General features: G+C 55.6%; 1 protein-coding gene across 1 annotated transcript in view; it reads left to right on the top strand.

Annotated features, from left to right (window-relative positions):
- Nucleotides 1-14825, top strand: part of efhc1 (EF-hand domain (C-terminal) containing 1) — an 88491-nt gene that overhangs the window by 16959 nt on the left and 56707 nt on the right. Inside the window, exons 4-5 of the mRNA XM_087990956.1 lie at nucleotides 12809-12961; nucleotides 13752-13944. Coding sequence (XP_087847082.1) covers nucleotides 12809-12961; nucleotides 13752-13944 — 346 coding nt within the window. The remainder of the gene's footprint in view (nucleotides 1-12808; nucleotides 12962-13751; nucleotides 13945-14825) is intronic.

Raw genomic sequence — 14825 nt, forward strand, 5'->3', positions numbered from 1 at the left:
GAGCTGGGGCAGGTCTGTGAGAGTGTTGTCCTGAGCTGGGGCAGGTCTGTGAGAGTGTTGTCCTGAGCTGGGGCAGGTCTGTGAGAGTGTTGTCCTGAGCTGGGGGGGGTCTGTGAGAGTGTTGTCCTGAGCTGGGGTAGGTCTGTGAGAGTGTTGCCCTGAGCTGGGGTAGGTCTGTGAGAGTGTTGTCCTGAGCTGGGGGGGGTCTGTGAGAGTGTTGTCCTGAGCTGGGGCAGGTCTGTGAGGGTGTTGTCCTGAGCTGGGGCAGGTCTGTGAGAGTGTTGTCCTGAGCTGGGGCAGGTCTGTGAGGGTGTTGTCCTGAGCTGGGGCAGGTCTGTGAGGGTGTTGTCCTGAGCTGGGGCAGGTCTGTGACAGTGTTGTCCTGAGCTGGGGCAGGTCTGTGAGAGTGTTGTCCTGAGCTGGGGCAGGTCTGTGAGAGTGTTGTCCTGAGCTGGGGCAGGTCTGTGACAGTGTTGTCCTGAGCTGGGGTAGGTCTGTGACAGTGTTGCCCTGAGCTGGGGCAGGTCTGTGACAGTGTTGTCCTGAGCTGGGGCGGGTCTGTGAGAGTGTTGCCCTGAGCTGGGGTAGGTCTGTGAGAGTGTTGCCCTGAGCTGGGGTAGGTCTGTGAGAGTGTTGTCCTGAGCTGGGGCAGGTCTGTGAGAGTGTTGCCCTGAGCTGGGGCAGGTCTGTGAGAGTGTTGTCCTGAGCTGGGGCAGGTCTGTGAGAGTGTTGTCCTGAGCTGGGGCAGGTCTGTGAGAGTGTTGTCCTGAGCTGGGGTAGGTCTGTGAGAGTGTTGTCCTGAGCTGGGGCAGGTCTGTGAGAGTGTTGCCCTGAGCAGGGGTAGGTCTGTGAGGGTGTTGTCCTGAGCTGGGGCAGATCTGTGAGAGTGTTGTCCTGAGCTGGGGTAGGTCTGTGAGAGTGTTGTCCTGAGCTGGGGCAGGTCTGTGACAGTGTTGTCCTGAGCTGGGGCAGGTCTGTGAGAGTGTTGTCCTGAGCTGGGGCAGGTCTGTGAGAGTGTTGTCCTGAGCTGGGGTCGGTCTGTGAGAGTGTTGTCCTGAGCTGGGGTAGGTCTGTGACAGTGTTGTCCTGAGCTGGGGTAGGTCTGTGAGAGTGTTGTCCTGAGCTGGGGCAGGTCTGTGACAGTGTTGTCCTGAGCTGGGGTAGGTCTGTGAGAGTGTTGTCCTGAGCTGGGGCAGGTCTGTGAGGGTGTTGTCCTGAGCTGGGGCAGGTCTGTGAGAGTGTTGTCCTGAGCTGGGGTAGGTCTGTGAGAGTGTTGTCCTGAGCTGGGGCAGGTCTGTGACAGTGTTGTCCTGAGCTGGGGCAGGTCTGTGAGAGTGTTGTCCTGAGCTGGGGCAGGTCTGTGACAGTGTTGTCCTGAGCTGGGGTAGGTCTGTGAGAGTGTTGTCCTGAGCTGGGGCAGGTCTGTGAGAGTGTTGTCCTGAGCTGGGGCAGGTCTGTGACAGTGTTGTCCTGAGCTGGGGTAGGTCTGAGAGAGTGTTGTCCTGAGCTGGGGCAGGTCTGTGACAGTGTTGTCCTGAGCTGGGGTAGGTCTGTGAGAGTGTTGTCCTGAGCTGGGGTAGGTCTGTGAGAGTGTTGCCCCGAGCTGGGGCAGGTCTGTGAGAGTGTTGTCCTGAGCTGGGGCAGGTCTGTGAGGGTGTTGTCCTGAGCTGGGGTAGGTCTGTGAGAGTGTTGCCCCGAGCTGGGGCAGGTCTGTGAGAGTGTTGTCCTGAGCTGGGGCAGGTCTGTGAGAGTGTTGTCCTGAGCTGGGGCAGGTCTGTGACGGTGTTGTCCTGAGCTGGGGTAGGTCTGTGAGAGTGTTGTCCTGAGCTGGGGCAGGTCTGTGAGAGTGTTGTCCTGAGCTGGGGCAGGTTTGTGAGAGTGTTGTCCTGAGCTGGGGCAGGTCTGTGACAGTGTTGTCCTGAGCTGGGGCAGGTCTGTGAGAGTGTTGTCCTGAGCTGGGGTAGGTCTGTGAGAGTGTTGTCCTGAGCTGGGGTAGGTCTGTGAGAGTGTTGTCCTGAGCTGGGGCAGGTCTGTGAGAGTGTTGTCCTGAGCTGGGGCAGGTCTGTGAGAGTGTTGTCCTGAGCTGGGGTAGGTCTGTGAGGGTGTTGTCCTGAGCTGGGGCAGGTCTGTGAGAGTGTTGTCCTGAGCTGGGGCAGGTCTGTGAGAATGTTGTCCTGAGCTGGGGCAGGTCTGTGAGAGTGTTGCCCTGAGCTGGGGCAGGTCTGTGAGAGTGTTGTCCTGAGCTGGGGCAGGTCTGTGAGAGTGTTGCCCTGAGCTGGGGCAGGTCTGTGAGAGTGTTGCCCTGAGCTGGGGTAGGTCTGTGACAGTGTTGTCCTGAGCTGGGGTAGGTCTGTGAGGGTGTTGTCCTGAGCTGGGGCAGGTCTGTGAGAGTGTTGTCCTGAGCTGGGGTAGGTCTGTGAGGGTGTTGTCCTGAGCTGGGGCAGGTCTGTGAGAGTGTTGTCCTGAGCTGGGGTAGGTCTGTGAGAGTGTTGTCCTGAGCTGGGGTAGGTCTGTGAGAGTGTTGCCCTGAGCTGGGGCAGGTCTGTGAGAGTGTTGTCCTGAGCTGGGGCAGGTCAGTGAGAATGTTGTCCTGCGCTGGGGCAGGTCTGTGAGAGTGTTGTCCTGAGCTGGGACAGGTCTGTGAGGGTGTTGTCCTGAGCTGGGGCAGGTCTGTGAGAGTGTTGTCCTGAGCTGGGGCAGGTCTGTGAGAGTGTTGTCCTGAGCTGGGGCAGGTCTGTGAGAATGTTGTCCTGAGCTGGGGCAGGTCTGTGAGAGTGTTGCCCTGAGCTGGGGTAGGTCTGTGAGAATGTTGTCCTGAGCTGGGGCAGGTCTGTGAGAGTGTTGTCCTGAGCTGGGGCAGGTCTGTGAGAATGTTGTCCTGAGCTGGGGCAGGTCTGTGAGAGTGTTGCCCTGAGCTGGGGCAGGTCTGTGAGAGTGTTGTCCTGAGCTGGGGCAGGTCTGTGAGAGTGTTGCCCTGAGCTGGGGCAGGTCTGTGAGAGTGTTGCCCTGAGCTGGGGTAGGTCTGTGACAGTGTTGTCCTGAGCTGGGGCAGGTCTGTGAGAATGTTGTCCTGAGCTGGGGCAGGTCTGTGAGAGTGTTGCCCTGAGCTGGTGCAGGTCTGTGAGAGTGTTGCCCTGAGCTGGGGCAGGTCTGTGAGAATGTTGTCCTGAGCTGGGGCAGGTCTGTGAGAGTGTTGCCCTGAGCTGGGGCAGGTCTGTGAGAGTGTTGTCCTGAGCTGGGGCAGGTCTGTGAGAGTGTTGCCCTGAGCTGGGGCAGGTCTGTGAGAGTGTTGCCCTGAGCTGGGGTAGGTCTGTGACAGTGTTGTCCTGAGCTGGGGCAGGTCTGTGAGAATGTTGTCCTGAGCTGGGGCAGGTCTGTGAGAGTGTTGCCCTGAGCTGGTGCAGGTCTGTGAGAGTGTTGCCCTGAGCTGGGGCAGGTCTGTGAGAATGTTGTCCTGAGCTGGGGCAGGTCTGTGAGAGTGTTGCCCTGAGCTGGGGCAGGTCTGTGAGAGTGTTGCCCTGAGCTGGGGTAGGTCTGTGAGAGTGTTGCCCTGAGCTGGGGTAGGTCTGTGACAGTGTTGTCCTGAGCTGGGGTAGGCCTGTGACAGTGTTGTCCTGAGCTGGGGCAGGTCTGTGACAGTGTTGCCCTGAGCTGGGGTTGGTCTGTGAGAGTGTTGTCCTGAGCTGGGGCAGGTCTGTGAGAGTGTTGTCCTGAGCTGGGGTAGGTCTGTGACAGTGTTGTCCTGAGCTGGGGCAGGTCTGTGAGAATGTTGTCCTGAGCTGGGGCAGGTCTGTGAGAGTGTTGTCCTGAGCTGGGGTAGGTCTGTGACAGTGTTGCCCTGAGCTGGGGTAGGTCTGTGAGAGTGTTGTCCTGAGCTGGGGCAGGTCTGTGAGAGTGTTGTCCTGAGCTGGGGCAGGTCTGTGAGAGTGTTGTCCTGAGCTGGGGCAGGTCTGTGAGAGTGTTGTCCTGAGCTGGGGCCGGTCTGTGAGAGTGTTGTCCTGAGCTGGGGTAGGTCTGTGAGAGTGTTGTCCTGAGCTGGGGTAGGTCTGTGACAGTGTTGCCCTGAGCTGGGGTAGGTCTGTGAGAGTGTTGTCCTGAGCTGGGGCAGGTCTGTGAGAGTGTTGTCCTGAGCTGGGGCAGGTCTGTGAGAGTGTTGTCCTGAGCTGGGGCCGGTCTGTGAGAGTGTTGTCCTGAGCTGGGGTAGGTCTGTGAGAGTGTTGTCCTGAGCTGGGTTAGGTCTGTGAGAGTGTTGCCCTGAGCTGGGGCAGGTCTGTGAGAGTGTTGTCCTGAGCTGGGGCAGGTCTGTGAGAGTGTTGCCCTGAGCTGGGGCAGGTCTGTGAGAGTGTTGTCCTGAGCTGGGGCAGGTCTGTGAGAGTGTTGTCCTGAGCTGGGGTAGGTCTGTGAGAGTGTTGTCCTGAGCTGGGGTAGGGCTGTGAGAGTGTTGTCCTGAGCTGGGGCAGGTCTGTGAGGGTGTTGTCCTGAGCTGGGGCAGGTCTGTGAGAGTGTTGTCCTGAGCTGGGGCTGGTCTGTGAGAGTGTTGCCCTGAGCTGGGGTAGGTCTGTGAGAGTGTTGTCCTGAGCTGGGGTAGGGCTGTGAGAGTGTTGTCCTGAGCTGGGGTAGGTCTGTGACAGTGTTGTCCTGAGCTGGGGTAGGTCTGTGAGAGTGTTGTCCTGAGCTGGGGCAGGTCTGTGACAGTGTTGTCCTGAGCTGGGGTAGGTCTGTGAGAGTGTTGTCCTGAGCTGGGGCAGGTCTGTGAGAGTGTTGTCCTGAGCTGGGGTAGGTCTGTGAGAGTGTTGTCCTGAGCTGGGGCAGGTGTGTGAGAGTGTTGTCCTGAGCTGGGGCAGGTCTGTGAGAGTGTTGTCCTGAGCTGGGGCAGGTCTGTGACAGTGTTGTCCTGAGCTGGGGTAGGTCTGTGAGAGTGTTGTCCTGAGCTGGGGCAGGTCTGTGACAGTGTTGTCCTGAGCTGGGGTAGGTCTGTGAGAGTGTTGTCCTGAGCTGGGGCAGGTCTGTGAGGGTGTTGTCCTGAGCTGGGGCAGGTCTGTGAGAGTGTTGTCCTGAGCTGGGGCAGGTCTGTGAGAGTGTTGTCCTGAGCTGGGGCAGGTCTGTGACAGTGTTGTCCTGAGCTGGGGTAGGTCTGTGAGAGTGTTGTCCTGAGCTGGGGTAGGTCTGTGACAGTGTTGTCCTGAGCTGGGGTAGGTCTGTGAGAGTGTTGCCCTGAGCTGGGGCAGGTCTGTGAGAGTGTTGTCCTGAGCTGGGGTAGGTCTGTGACAGTGTTGCCCTGAGCTGGGGCAGGTCTGTGAGAGTGTTGTCCTGAGCTGGGGCAGGTCTGTGACATTGTTGCCCTGAGCTGGGGCAGGTCTGTGAGAATGTTGCCCTGAGCTGGGGCAGGTCTGTGAGAGTGTTGTCCTGAGCTGGGGCAGGTCTGTGACAGTGTTGCCCTGAGCTGGGGCAGGTCTGTGAGAGTGTTGTCCTGAGCTGGGGCAGGTCTGTGACAGTGTTGCCCTGAGCTGGGGCAGGTCTGTGACAGTGTTGTCCTGAGCTGGGGCAGGTGTGTGAGAGTGTTGCCCTGAGCTGGGGTAGGTCTGTGAGAGTGTTGTCCTGAGCTGGGGCAGGTCTGTGACAGTGTTGTCCTGAGCTGGGGTAGGTCTGTGAGAGTGTTGTCCTGAGCTGGGGCAGGTCTGTGAGAGTGTTGTCCTGAGCTGGGGTAGGTCTGTGAGAGTGTTGTCCTGAGCTGGGGCAGGTGTGTGAGAGTGTTGTCCTGAGCTGGGGCAGGTCTGTGAGAGTGTTGTCCTGAGCTGGGGCAGGTCTGTGACAGTGTTGTCCTGAGCTGGGGTAGGTCTGTGAGAGTGTTGTCCTGAGCTGGGGCAGGTCTGTGACAGTGTTGTCCTGAGCTGGGGCAGGTCTGTGAGAGTGTTGTCCTGAGCTGGGGTAGGTCTGTGAGAGTGTTGTCCTGAGCTGGGGCAGGTCTGTGAGGGTGTTGTCCTGAGCTGGGGCAGGTCTGTGAGAGTGTTGTCCTGAGCTGGGGCAGGTCTGTGAGAGTGTTGTCCTGAGCTGGGGCAGGTCTGTGACAGTGTTGTCCTGAGCTGGGGTAGGTCTGTGAGAGTGTTGTCCTGAGCTGGGGTAGGTCTGTGACAGTGTTGTCCTGGGCTGGGGTAGGTCTGTGAGAGTGTTGTCCTGAGCTGGGGCAGGTCTGTGAGAGTGTTGTCCTGAGCTGGGGCAGGTCTGTGAGAGTGTTGTCCTGAGCTGGGGCAGGTCTGTGAGAGTGTTGTCCTGAGCTGGGGTAGGTCTGTGACAGTGTTGTCCTGAGCTGGGGTAGGTCTGTGAGAGTGTTGTCCTGAGCTGGGGCAGGTCTGTGAGAGTGTTGTCCTGAGCTGGGGCAGGTCTGTGAGAGTGTTGTCCTGAGCTGGGGCAGGTCTGTGAGAGTGTTGTCCTGAGCTGGGGGGGGGTCTGTGAGAGTGTTGTCCTGAGCTGGGGTAGGTCTGTGAGAGTGTTGTCCTGAGCTGGGATAGGTCTGTGAGAGTGTTGTCCTGAGCTGGGGCAGGTCTGTGAGAGTGTTGCCCTGAGCTGGGGTAGGTCTGTGAGAGTGTTGTCCTGAGCTGGGGCAGGTCTGTGAGAGTGTTGTCCTGAGCTGGGTTAGGTCTGTGAGAGTGTTGCCCTGAGCTGGGGTAGGTCTGTGAGAGTGTTGTCCTGAGCTGGGGCAGGTCTGTGAGAGTGTTGTCCTGAGCTGGGGTAGGTCTGTGAGAGTGTTGCCCTGAACTGGGGTAGGTCTGTGAGAGTGTTGCCCTGAGCTGGGGCAGGTCTGTGAGAGTGTTGTCCTGAGCTGGGATAGGTCTGTGACAGTGTTGCCCTGAGCTGGGGCAGGTCTGTGAGAGTGTTGTCCTGAGCTGGGGCAGGTCTGTGACATTGTTGCCCTGAGCTGGGGCAGGTCTGTGACAGTGTTGTCCTGAGCTGGGGTAGGTCTGTGAGAGTGTTGTCCTGAGCTGGGGCAGGTCTGTGAGAGTGTTGTCCTGAGCTGGGTTAGGTCTGTGAGAGTGTTGCCCTGAGCTGGGGCAGGTCTGTGAGAATGTTGCCCTGAGCTGGGGTAGGTCTGTGAGAGTGATGTCCTGAGCTGGGGTAGGTCTGTGACAGTGTTGTCCTGAGCTGGGGTAGGTCTGTGAGAGTGTTGTCCTGAGCTGGGGCAGGTCTGTGAGAGTGTTGTCCTGAGCTGGGGTAGGTCTGTGAGAGTGTTGTCCTGAGCTGGGGCAGGTGTGTGAGAGTGTTGTCCTGAGCTGGGGCAGGTCTGTGAGAGTGTTGTCCTGAGCTGGGGCAGGTCTGTGACAGTGTTGTCCTGAGCTGGGGTAGGTCTGTGAGAGTGTTGTCCTGAGCTGGGGCAGGTGTGTGAGAGTGTTGTCCTGAGCTGGGGCAGGTCTGTGAGAGTGTTGTCCTGAGCTGGGGCAGGTCTGTGACAGTGTTGTCCTGAGCTGGGGTAGGTCTGTGAGAGTGTTGTCCTGAGCTGGGGCAGGTCTGTGAGAGTGTTGTCCTGAGCTGGGGCAGGTCTGTGACAGTGTTGTCCTGAGCTGGGGTAGGTCTGTGAGAGTGTTGTCCTGAGCTGGGGCAGGTCTGTGAGAGTGTTGTCCTGAGCTGGGGCAGGTCTGTGAGAGTGTTGTCCTGAGCTGGGGTAGGTCTGTGAGAGTGTTGTCCTGAGCTGGGGTAGGTCTGTGACAGTGTTGTCCTGAGCTGGGGTAGGTCTGTGAGAGTGTTGTCCTGAGCTGGGGCAGGTCTGTGAGAGTGTTGTCCTGAGCTGGGGCAGGTCTGTGAGAGTGTTGTCCTGAGCTGGGGCAGGTCTGTGAGAGTGTTGTCCTGAGCTGGGGGGGGTCTGTGAGAGTGTTGTCCTGAGCTGGGGTAGGTCTGTGAGAGTGTTGCCCTGAGCTGGGGTAGGTCTGTGAGAGTGTTGTCCTGAGCTGGGGGGGGTCTGTGAGAGTGTTGTCCTGAGCTGGGGCAGGTCTGTGAGGGTGTTGTCCTGAGCTGGGGCAGGTCTGTGAGAGTGTTGTCCTGAGCTGGGGCAGGTCTGTGAGGGTGTTGTCCTGAGCTGGGGCAGGTCTGTGAGGGTGTTGTCCTGAGCTGGGGCAGGTCTGTGACAGTGTTGTCCTGAGCTGGGGCAGGTCTGTGAGAGTGTTGTCCTGAGCTGGGGCAGGTCTGTGAGAGTGTTGTCCTGAGCTGGGGCAGGTCTGTGACAGTGTTGTCCTGAGCTGGGGTAGGTCTGTGACAGTGTTGCCCTGAGCTGGGGCAGGTCTGTGACAGTGTTGTCCTGAGCTGGGGCGGGTCTGTGAGAGTGTTGCCCTGAGCTGGGGTAGGTCTGTGAGAGTGTTGCCCTGAGCTGGGGTAGGTCTGTGAGAGTGTTGTCCTGAGCTGGGGCAGGTCTGTGAGAGTGTTGCCCTGAGCTGGGGCAGGTCTGTGAGAGTGTTGTCCTGAGCTGGGGCAGGTCTGTGAGAGTGTTGTCCTGAGCTGGGGCAGGTCTGTGAGAGTGTTGCCCTGAGCTGGGGCAGGTCTGTGAGAGTGTTGTCCTGAGCTGGGGTAGGTCTGTGACAGTGTTGTCCTGAGCTGGGGCAGGTCTGTGAGAGTGTTGCCCTGAGCAGGGGTAGGTCTGTGAGGGTGTTGTCCTGAGCTGGGGCAGATCTGTGAGAGTGTTGTCCTGAGCTGGGGTAGGTCTGTGAGAGTGTTGTCCTGAGCTGGGGCAGGTCTGTGACAGTGTTGTCCTGAGCTGGGGCAGGTCTGTGAGAGTGTTGTCCTGAGCTGGGGCAGGTCTGTGAGAGTGTTGTCCTGAGCTGGGGTCGGTCTGTGAGAGTGTTGTCCTGAGCTGGGGTAGGTCTGTGACAGTGTTGTCCTGAGCTGGGGTAGGTCTGTGAGAGTGTTGTCCTGAGCTGGGGCAGGTCTGTGACAGTGTTGTCCTGAGCTGGGGTAGGTCTGTGAGAGTGTTGTCCTGAGCTGGGGCAGGTCTGTGAGGGTGTTGTCCTGAGCTGGGGCAGGTCTGTGAGAGTGTTGTCCTGAGCTGGGGTAGGTCTGTGAGAGTGTTGTCCTGAGCTGGGGCAGGTCTGTGACAGTGTTGTCCTGAGCTGGGGCAGGTCTGTGAGAGTGTTGTCCTGAGCTGGGGCAGGTCTGTGACAGTGTTGTCCTGAGCTGGGGTAGGTCTGTGAGAGTGTTGTCCTGAGCTGGGGCAGGTCTGTGAGAGTGTTGTCCTGAGCTGGGGCAGGTCTGTGACAGTGTTGTCCTGAGCTGGGGTAGGTCTGAGAGAGTGTTGTCCTGAGCTGGGGCAGGTCTGTGACAGTGTTGTCCTGAGCTGGGGTAGGTCTGTGAGAGTGTTGTCCTGAGCTGGGGTAGGTCTGTGAGAGTGTTGCCCCGAGCTGGGGCAGGTCTGTGAGAGTGTTGTCCTGAGCTGGGGCAGGTCTGTGAGGGTGTTGTCCTGAGCTGGGGTAGGTCTGTGAGAGTGTTGCCCCGAGCTGGGGCAGGTCTGTGAGAGTGTTGTCCTGAGCTGGGGCAGGTCTGTGAGAGTGTTGTCCTGAGCTGGGGCAGGTCTGTGACGGTGTTGTCCTGAGCTGGGGTAGGTCTGTGAGAGTGTTGTCCTGAGCTGGGGCAGGTCTGTGAGAGTGTTGTCCTGAGCTGGGGCAGGTCTGTGAGAGAGTTGTCCTGAGCTGGGGTAGGTCGAGTTGCAGGGAATGTAGGTAGCGGCGCATGGCTGCAAGCGTGGAGCGGAGGATCTGGAGGGAGATCTGTTGCTGGAGGCTTCGGATTTGTTGTGGGTACTGGTTGTCCTGGTTGGGTCCAAATTTTGTTGGTCTGAACGTAGTCCGGAGTCCGTGCGGGATCAGTCGTTTCCGTAGGCAGGTGCTGATGAAGGAGATGGGCTGTGGTAGCGAGTCTGTTTGAGAACGTGGCTGAAGAGCTTCTGGGCAGAGGAGATGACCTGGGGTGTGCAGTGAGAGAGGGACTCACTGAGATCCTTGTCGAGGGAGGAAGAGAGCTTCTTCAAGGAAGGCATCTTTGTAAGAGGATTCACAGTAGGTTAAAATCTTCGAGGAGAAAGTGAGGACTGAAGATGCTGGAGATTCTCTTCCACTTCCCGCTTCTCCGCCCTTGAGCCCCGCCCCTCCAACCGCCACCAGGACAGAACCCCACTGGTCCTCACCTACCACCCCACCAACCTCCATATACATCGTATCATCCTCTGTCATTTCCGCCACCTCCAAACGGACCCCACCACCAGGGATATATTTCCCTCCCCTCCCCTATCAGCGTTCCGAAAAGACCACTCCCTCCGTGACTCCCTCGTCAGATCCACACCCCCCCACCAGCCCAACCTCCACTCCCGGCACCTTCCCCTGCAACCGCAAGAAATGCAAAACTTGCGCCCACACCTCCCCCCTCACTTCCCTCCAAGGCCCCAAGGGACACTTCCATATCCACCACAAATTCACCTGCACCTCCACACACATTAGTTATTGCATCTGCTGCACCCAATGGGCTTCCTCTATATTGGGGAGACAGGCCGCCTACTTGCGGAATGTTTCAGAGAACACCTCCGGGACACCCGGACCAACCAACCCAACCACCCTGTGGCTCAACACTTCAACTCCCCCTCCCACTCCACCAAGGACATGCAGGTCTTTGGAATCCTCCATTGCCAGACCATAGCAACACGACGGGTGGAGGAAGAGCGCCTCATCTTCCGCCTAGGAACCCTCCAACCACAAGGGATGAATTCAGATTTCTCCAGTTTCCTCATTTCCCCTCCCCCCACCTTATCTCAGTCAAATCCCTCAAATCAGCACTGCCTTCCTAACCTGCAATCTTCTTCCTGACCTCTCCGCCCCCACCCCACTCTGGCCTATCACCCTCACCTTGACCTTCTTCCACCTATCGCATTTCCAACGCCCCTCCCCCAAGTCTCTCCTCCCTACCTTTTATCTCAGCCTGCTGGACACACGTTCCTCATTCCTGAAGAAGGGCTCATACCCGAAACGTCGATTCTCCTGCTCCTTGGATGCTGCCTGACCTGCTGCGCTTTTCCAGCAACACATTTTCAGCTCTGATCTCCAGCATCTGCAGTCCTCACTTTCTCCTCATTTCCTAGACTGGCCAAGGTTACTTTGAAAGTGCTGCCTTCTCAAACTTGGCCCTTGTCTGAGGTATGGTGACACCCAGGTTAAACTCAAAGAACAGTGCCGCACTGAAGCAGCCCCTTCGGCCCTCTAAGACTGCGCCAACACATGATGCTTTTCTAAACAAAAACCTTTGCCTCGACATGGTCCATATCCCTCTATTTCCTGCCTTTTCATGTACCTGTCAAGATGCCTGTTATATATTGTTATTGTATCCACCTCCACCACTTCCTCTGGAAGTGTATTCCAGGCACTTACTACCTTCTGTGTAAAAACTTGCCTCTCACATCTCCTTTAAACTTTCCCTTTTTTACCTTAAACCCATATCCTCTAGTAATTAACATTTCTATCCTGGGAAAAAGACTCCGCCCTATGCATTTGTCCATACCTCTCATAACTATGTCATTTCTTCCAGGTTACCTGTCATCCTTCGACATTACCTTCTGGTGATGTGGTGACCAGAACTGTACACAATATTCCAAATACGGCTTCACTAAAGTTCTATATAGCTGCACCATGACTTGCTTGTTTATACACTCTATGCCCTGAATGATGAATGTAATCATGTCATACGCCTTCTTCACCACCTTGTCCACTTGTCGCCACTTCAGAGAATTGTGGATCTTTACAATTAGATCTCTCTGCATGTTGATGCTATTGAAGTTTCTGCCATTTACTATACACTTCCCTCCTGCATTAGATCTCCCAAAATACATCACCTTGCATTTGACTGGATTAAACTCCATCTGCCATTTCTCTACTCAAGTCTTCAGTCTATCTATATCTTGCTGTATCCATTGCAATCCCCCTCACCTTTTGCAGTTCTTCCAATCCTTGTGTCTTCTGAAAACTAACTAATCAGGCCATTCACTGGTCACAGATCTCCAGTCTGCAAAACACCCATCCACTACTGCTCTCTGTCTTCCTTGACTAAGCCAGTATCCAATTCTGCATCCGATTTATCAACTCACTGCAGATTCCATGTGACTTCACCTTCTGTATCAGCCTGCCATGAGGGGCCTTACCAAAGGCCTTGCTAAAGTCCATATAGACAACATCTGCCACCCTGCCCTCACCAATCACTTTTGTCAATTCTTCAAAAAAACTCAAACAGACTTGTGAGACACAAACTTCCCTGCACAAAACCATGCTGTCTATCGCTAATAAGTCCATTAATGTAAGTAAATTTTATACCTAAGAATCTTCTCCAATAATTTCCTTACCATTAATGTAAGGCTCACCAACCTGTAATTTCATGGATTATCCCTGCTGCCCTTCTTAAACGAAGGTACAACATTGGGTTGTTACCAGTCCTCTGGGACTTCTGCTGTGACTGAAGAGGATACAAAGATTTTGTACAAAGCCTGAGCAATTTCCTTATCCGCTCCATATAGATCCCATCAGGTCCTGGGGATTTGTCTACCTTAATGCTTTTCAAACACCCAACAACTCCTCATTTTTTTATATTGACGTGCCCTAGAAACTCACCAGCTGCCTCCATAAAATGAGAGAGTGACACTATCAGTTTTATTTATTTTTGTGTGCGCGGTTAATTTGATTTGAAAAGATTGTTGGGTTCCTGCTTGCTTTGTTTCTCCTCTCAATCCTGTTGCTAACCTCGTGTTGTCTCCAATTTCCCAGGATTTTATTTTATTTTTAAATTTTTTTTCCAGGATTTTATGGTGAGCCATGGCATTATCCCAAATTGTCCAGAGATGATCCCACCAGATCCCTACATCGAGAGTCGCAAAAGAAACCCTGCTCGGGAGCATATCACTCCCTCAGACTTTGATAAACTCAAACAGTTCCTGACCTATGACCGAAAGGTTTGTATCCTGACCCGTAACTTAAAGATTAGTAACCTGACCTTTAAATGGGAGCTTGTGACCCAATGGCCTGATAACCAATCACAAGTCACTGGATTGGAAATTAATTACCAATTGAAAGCAGACCTTTGGTTCGGAAAGCAGAGAGTCTCTGTCTAATTGTCAAGTCCAGTGATTGTCACAAACAACACATGGCCAAGGAATATTTCAATGGCTTTGTGTGAGGGGAAATCGTAGTCAGCCTTGCTCCCAACACATCAATCAATATAGTTTCCGGATTGTGTGGTTCAGCAGATTGTGGCATTTCTGCCGAGAGATACCCACAGCAGCTGATGATGGGTCAGCCAATGGGTGAATGGAAATGTGGAACTCTGGGGATGGGGGTGGGAGAGAGCTAGTCTTTGGAGGAAGGGGCAGGGTCCGGAGAGAGATCCAGGAGGGAAACAGAATAAAACGGGAAAATGGTCCACAGGGAAGAGGGCCTGAGGGGTGGGTGTCCAGAGGGTAGAGGGTCTGGACAATGCAGTCTAGACGGACATTGAGTCCTGAGGGGAGTGAAGCCCAAGGGAAGGGATTTGGAAGGGGACGATTTCCAGGATGGAGAGGGGATCTCAAGGGCAGAGGCTTCACGATGAAGAGATGGTCCAGAGGTTAATCTTAGGGAAAGTATCCAAGGGGATGGTGACAGTAGCAGGGTGGAGGGTATCGTGGGACTGGGTGGGAAAGGCACAAAACCTGTGGTCTCTCCCAGCATCATTACTCTCTGCCTGACTCTCCATATCTTCGGCAGGTTCTGAGATTCTATGCTTACTGGAATGACACAGACAATATGTTTGGTGAGTGCAGACGGTACATTATCCATTATTATCTGGCTGATGGGACATTGGAAATTCGTGACATTTACGAAAGGAATGATGGACGAGATCCTTTTCCAATGATGGTGGGTCGGAAGCGTTACCCCAAAACATTGAAAGACGAGGCAGGTGAGTGTCTAATTTCCAGAGTGAAACTCACTCTGACCTTTACTGCGGTACAGTCCCACACACACTGACTCTCACTGGGGTACAGTCCCACACACACACTGACACTCACTGGGGTACAGTCCCACACACACTGACACTCACTGGGGTACAGTCCCACACACACTGACTCTCACTGGGGTACAGTCCCACACACACACTGACACTCACTGGGGTACAGTCCCACACACACACTGACACTCACTGGGGTACAGTCCCACACACACTGACACTCACTGGGGTACAGTCCCACACACACACTGACATTCACTGGGGTACAGTCCCACACACACACTGACACTCACTGGGGTACAGTCCCACACACACTGACACTCACTGGGGTACAGTCCCACACACACACTGACACTCACTGGGGTACAGTCCCACACACACTGACACTCACTGGGGTACAGTCCCACACACACACTGACACTCACTGGGGTACAGTCCCACACACACACTGACACTCACTGGGGTACAGTCCCACACACACTGACACTCACTGGGGTACAGTCCCACACACACTGACACTCACTGGGGTACAGTCCCACACACACTGACACTCACTGGGGTACAGTCCACACACACACTGACTCTCACTGGGGTACAGTCCCACACACACACTGACACTCACTGGGGTACAGTCCCACACACACACTGACACTCACTGGGGTACAGTCCCACACACACTGACACTCACTGGGGTACACTCCCACACACACTGACACTCACTGGGGTACAGTACCACACACACACTGACTCTCACTGGGGTACAGTCCCACACACACACTGACTCTCACTGGGGTACAGTCCCACACACACTGACTCTCACTGGGGTACAGTCC

Source organism: Chiloscyllium plagiosum, unplaced genomic scaffold, assembly GCF_037043375.1.
Source record: "Chiloscyllium plagiosum isolate Xiang-an unplaced genomic scaffold, Cpla_swu_hap1 HiC_scaffold_10, whole genome shotgun sequence".
Lineage (NCBI taxonomy): Eukaryota > Metazoa > Chordata > Chondrichthyes > Orectolobiformes > Hemiscylliidae > Chiloscyllium > Chiloscyllium plagiosum.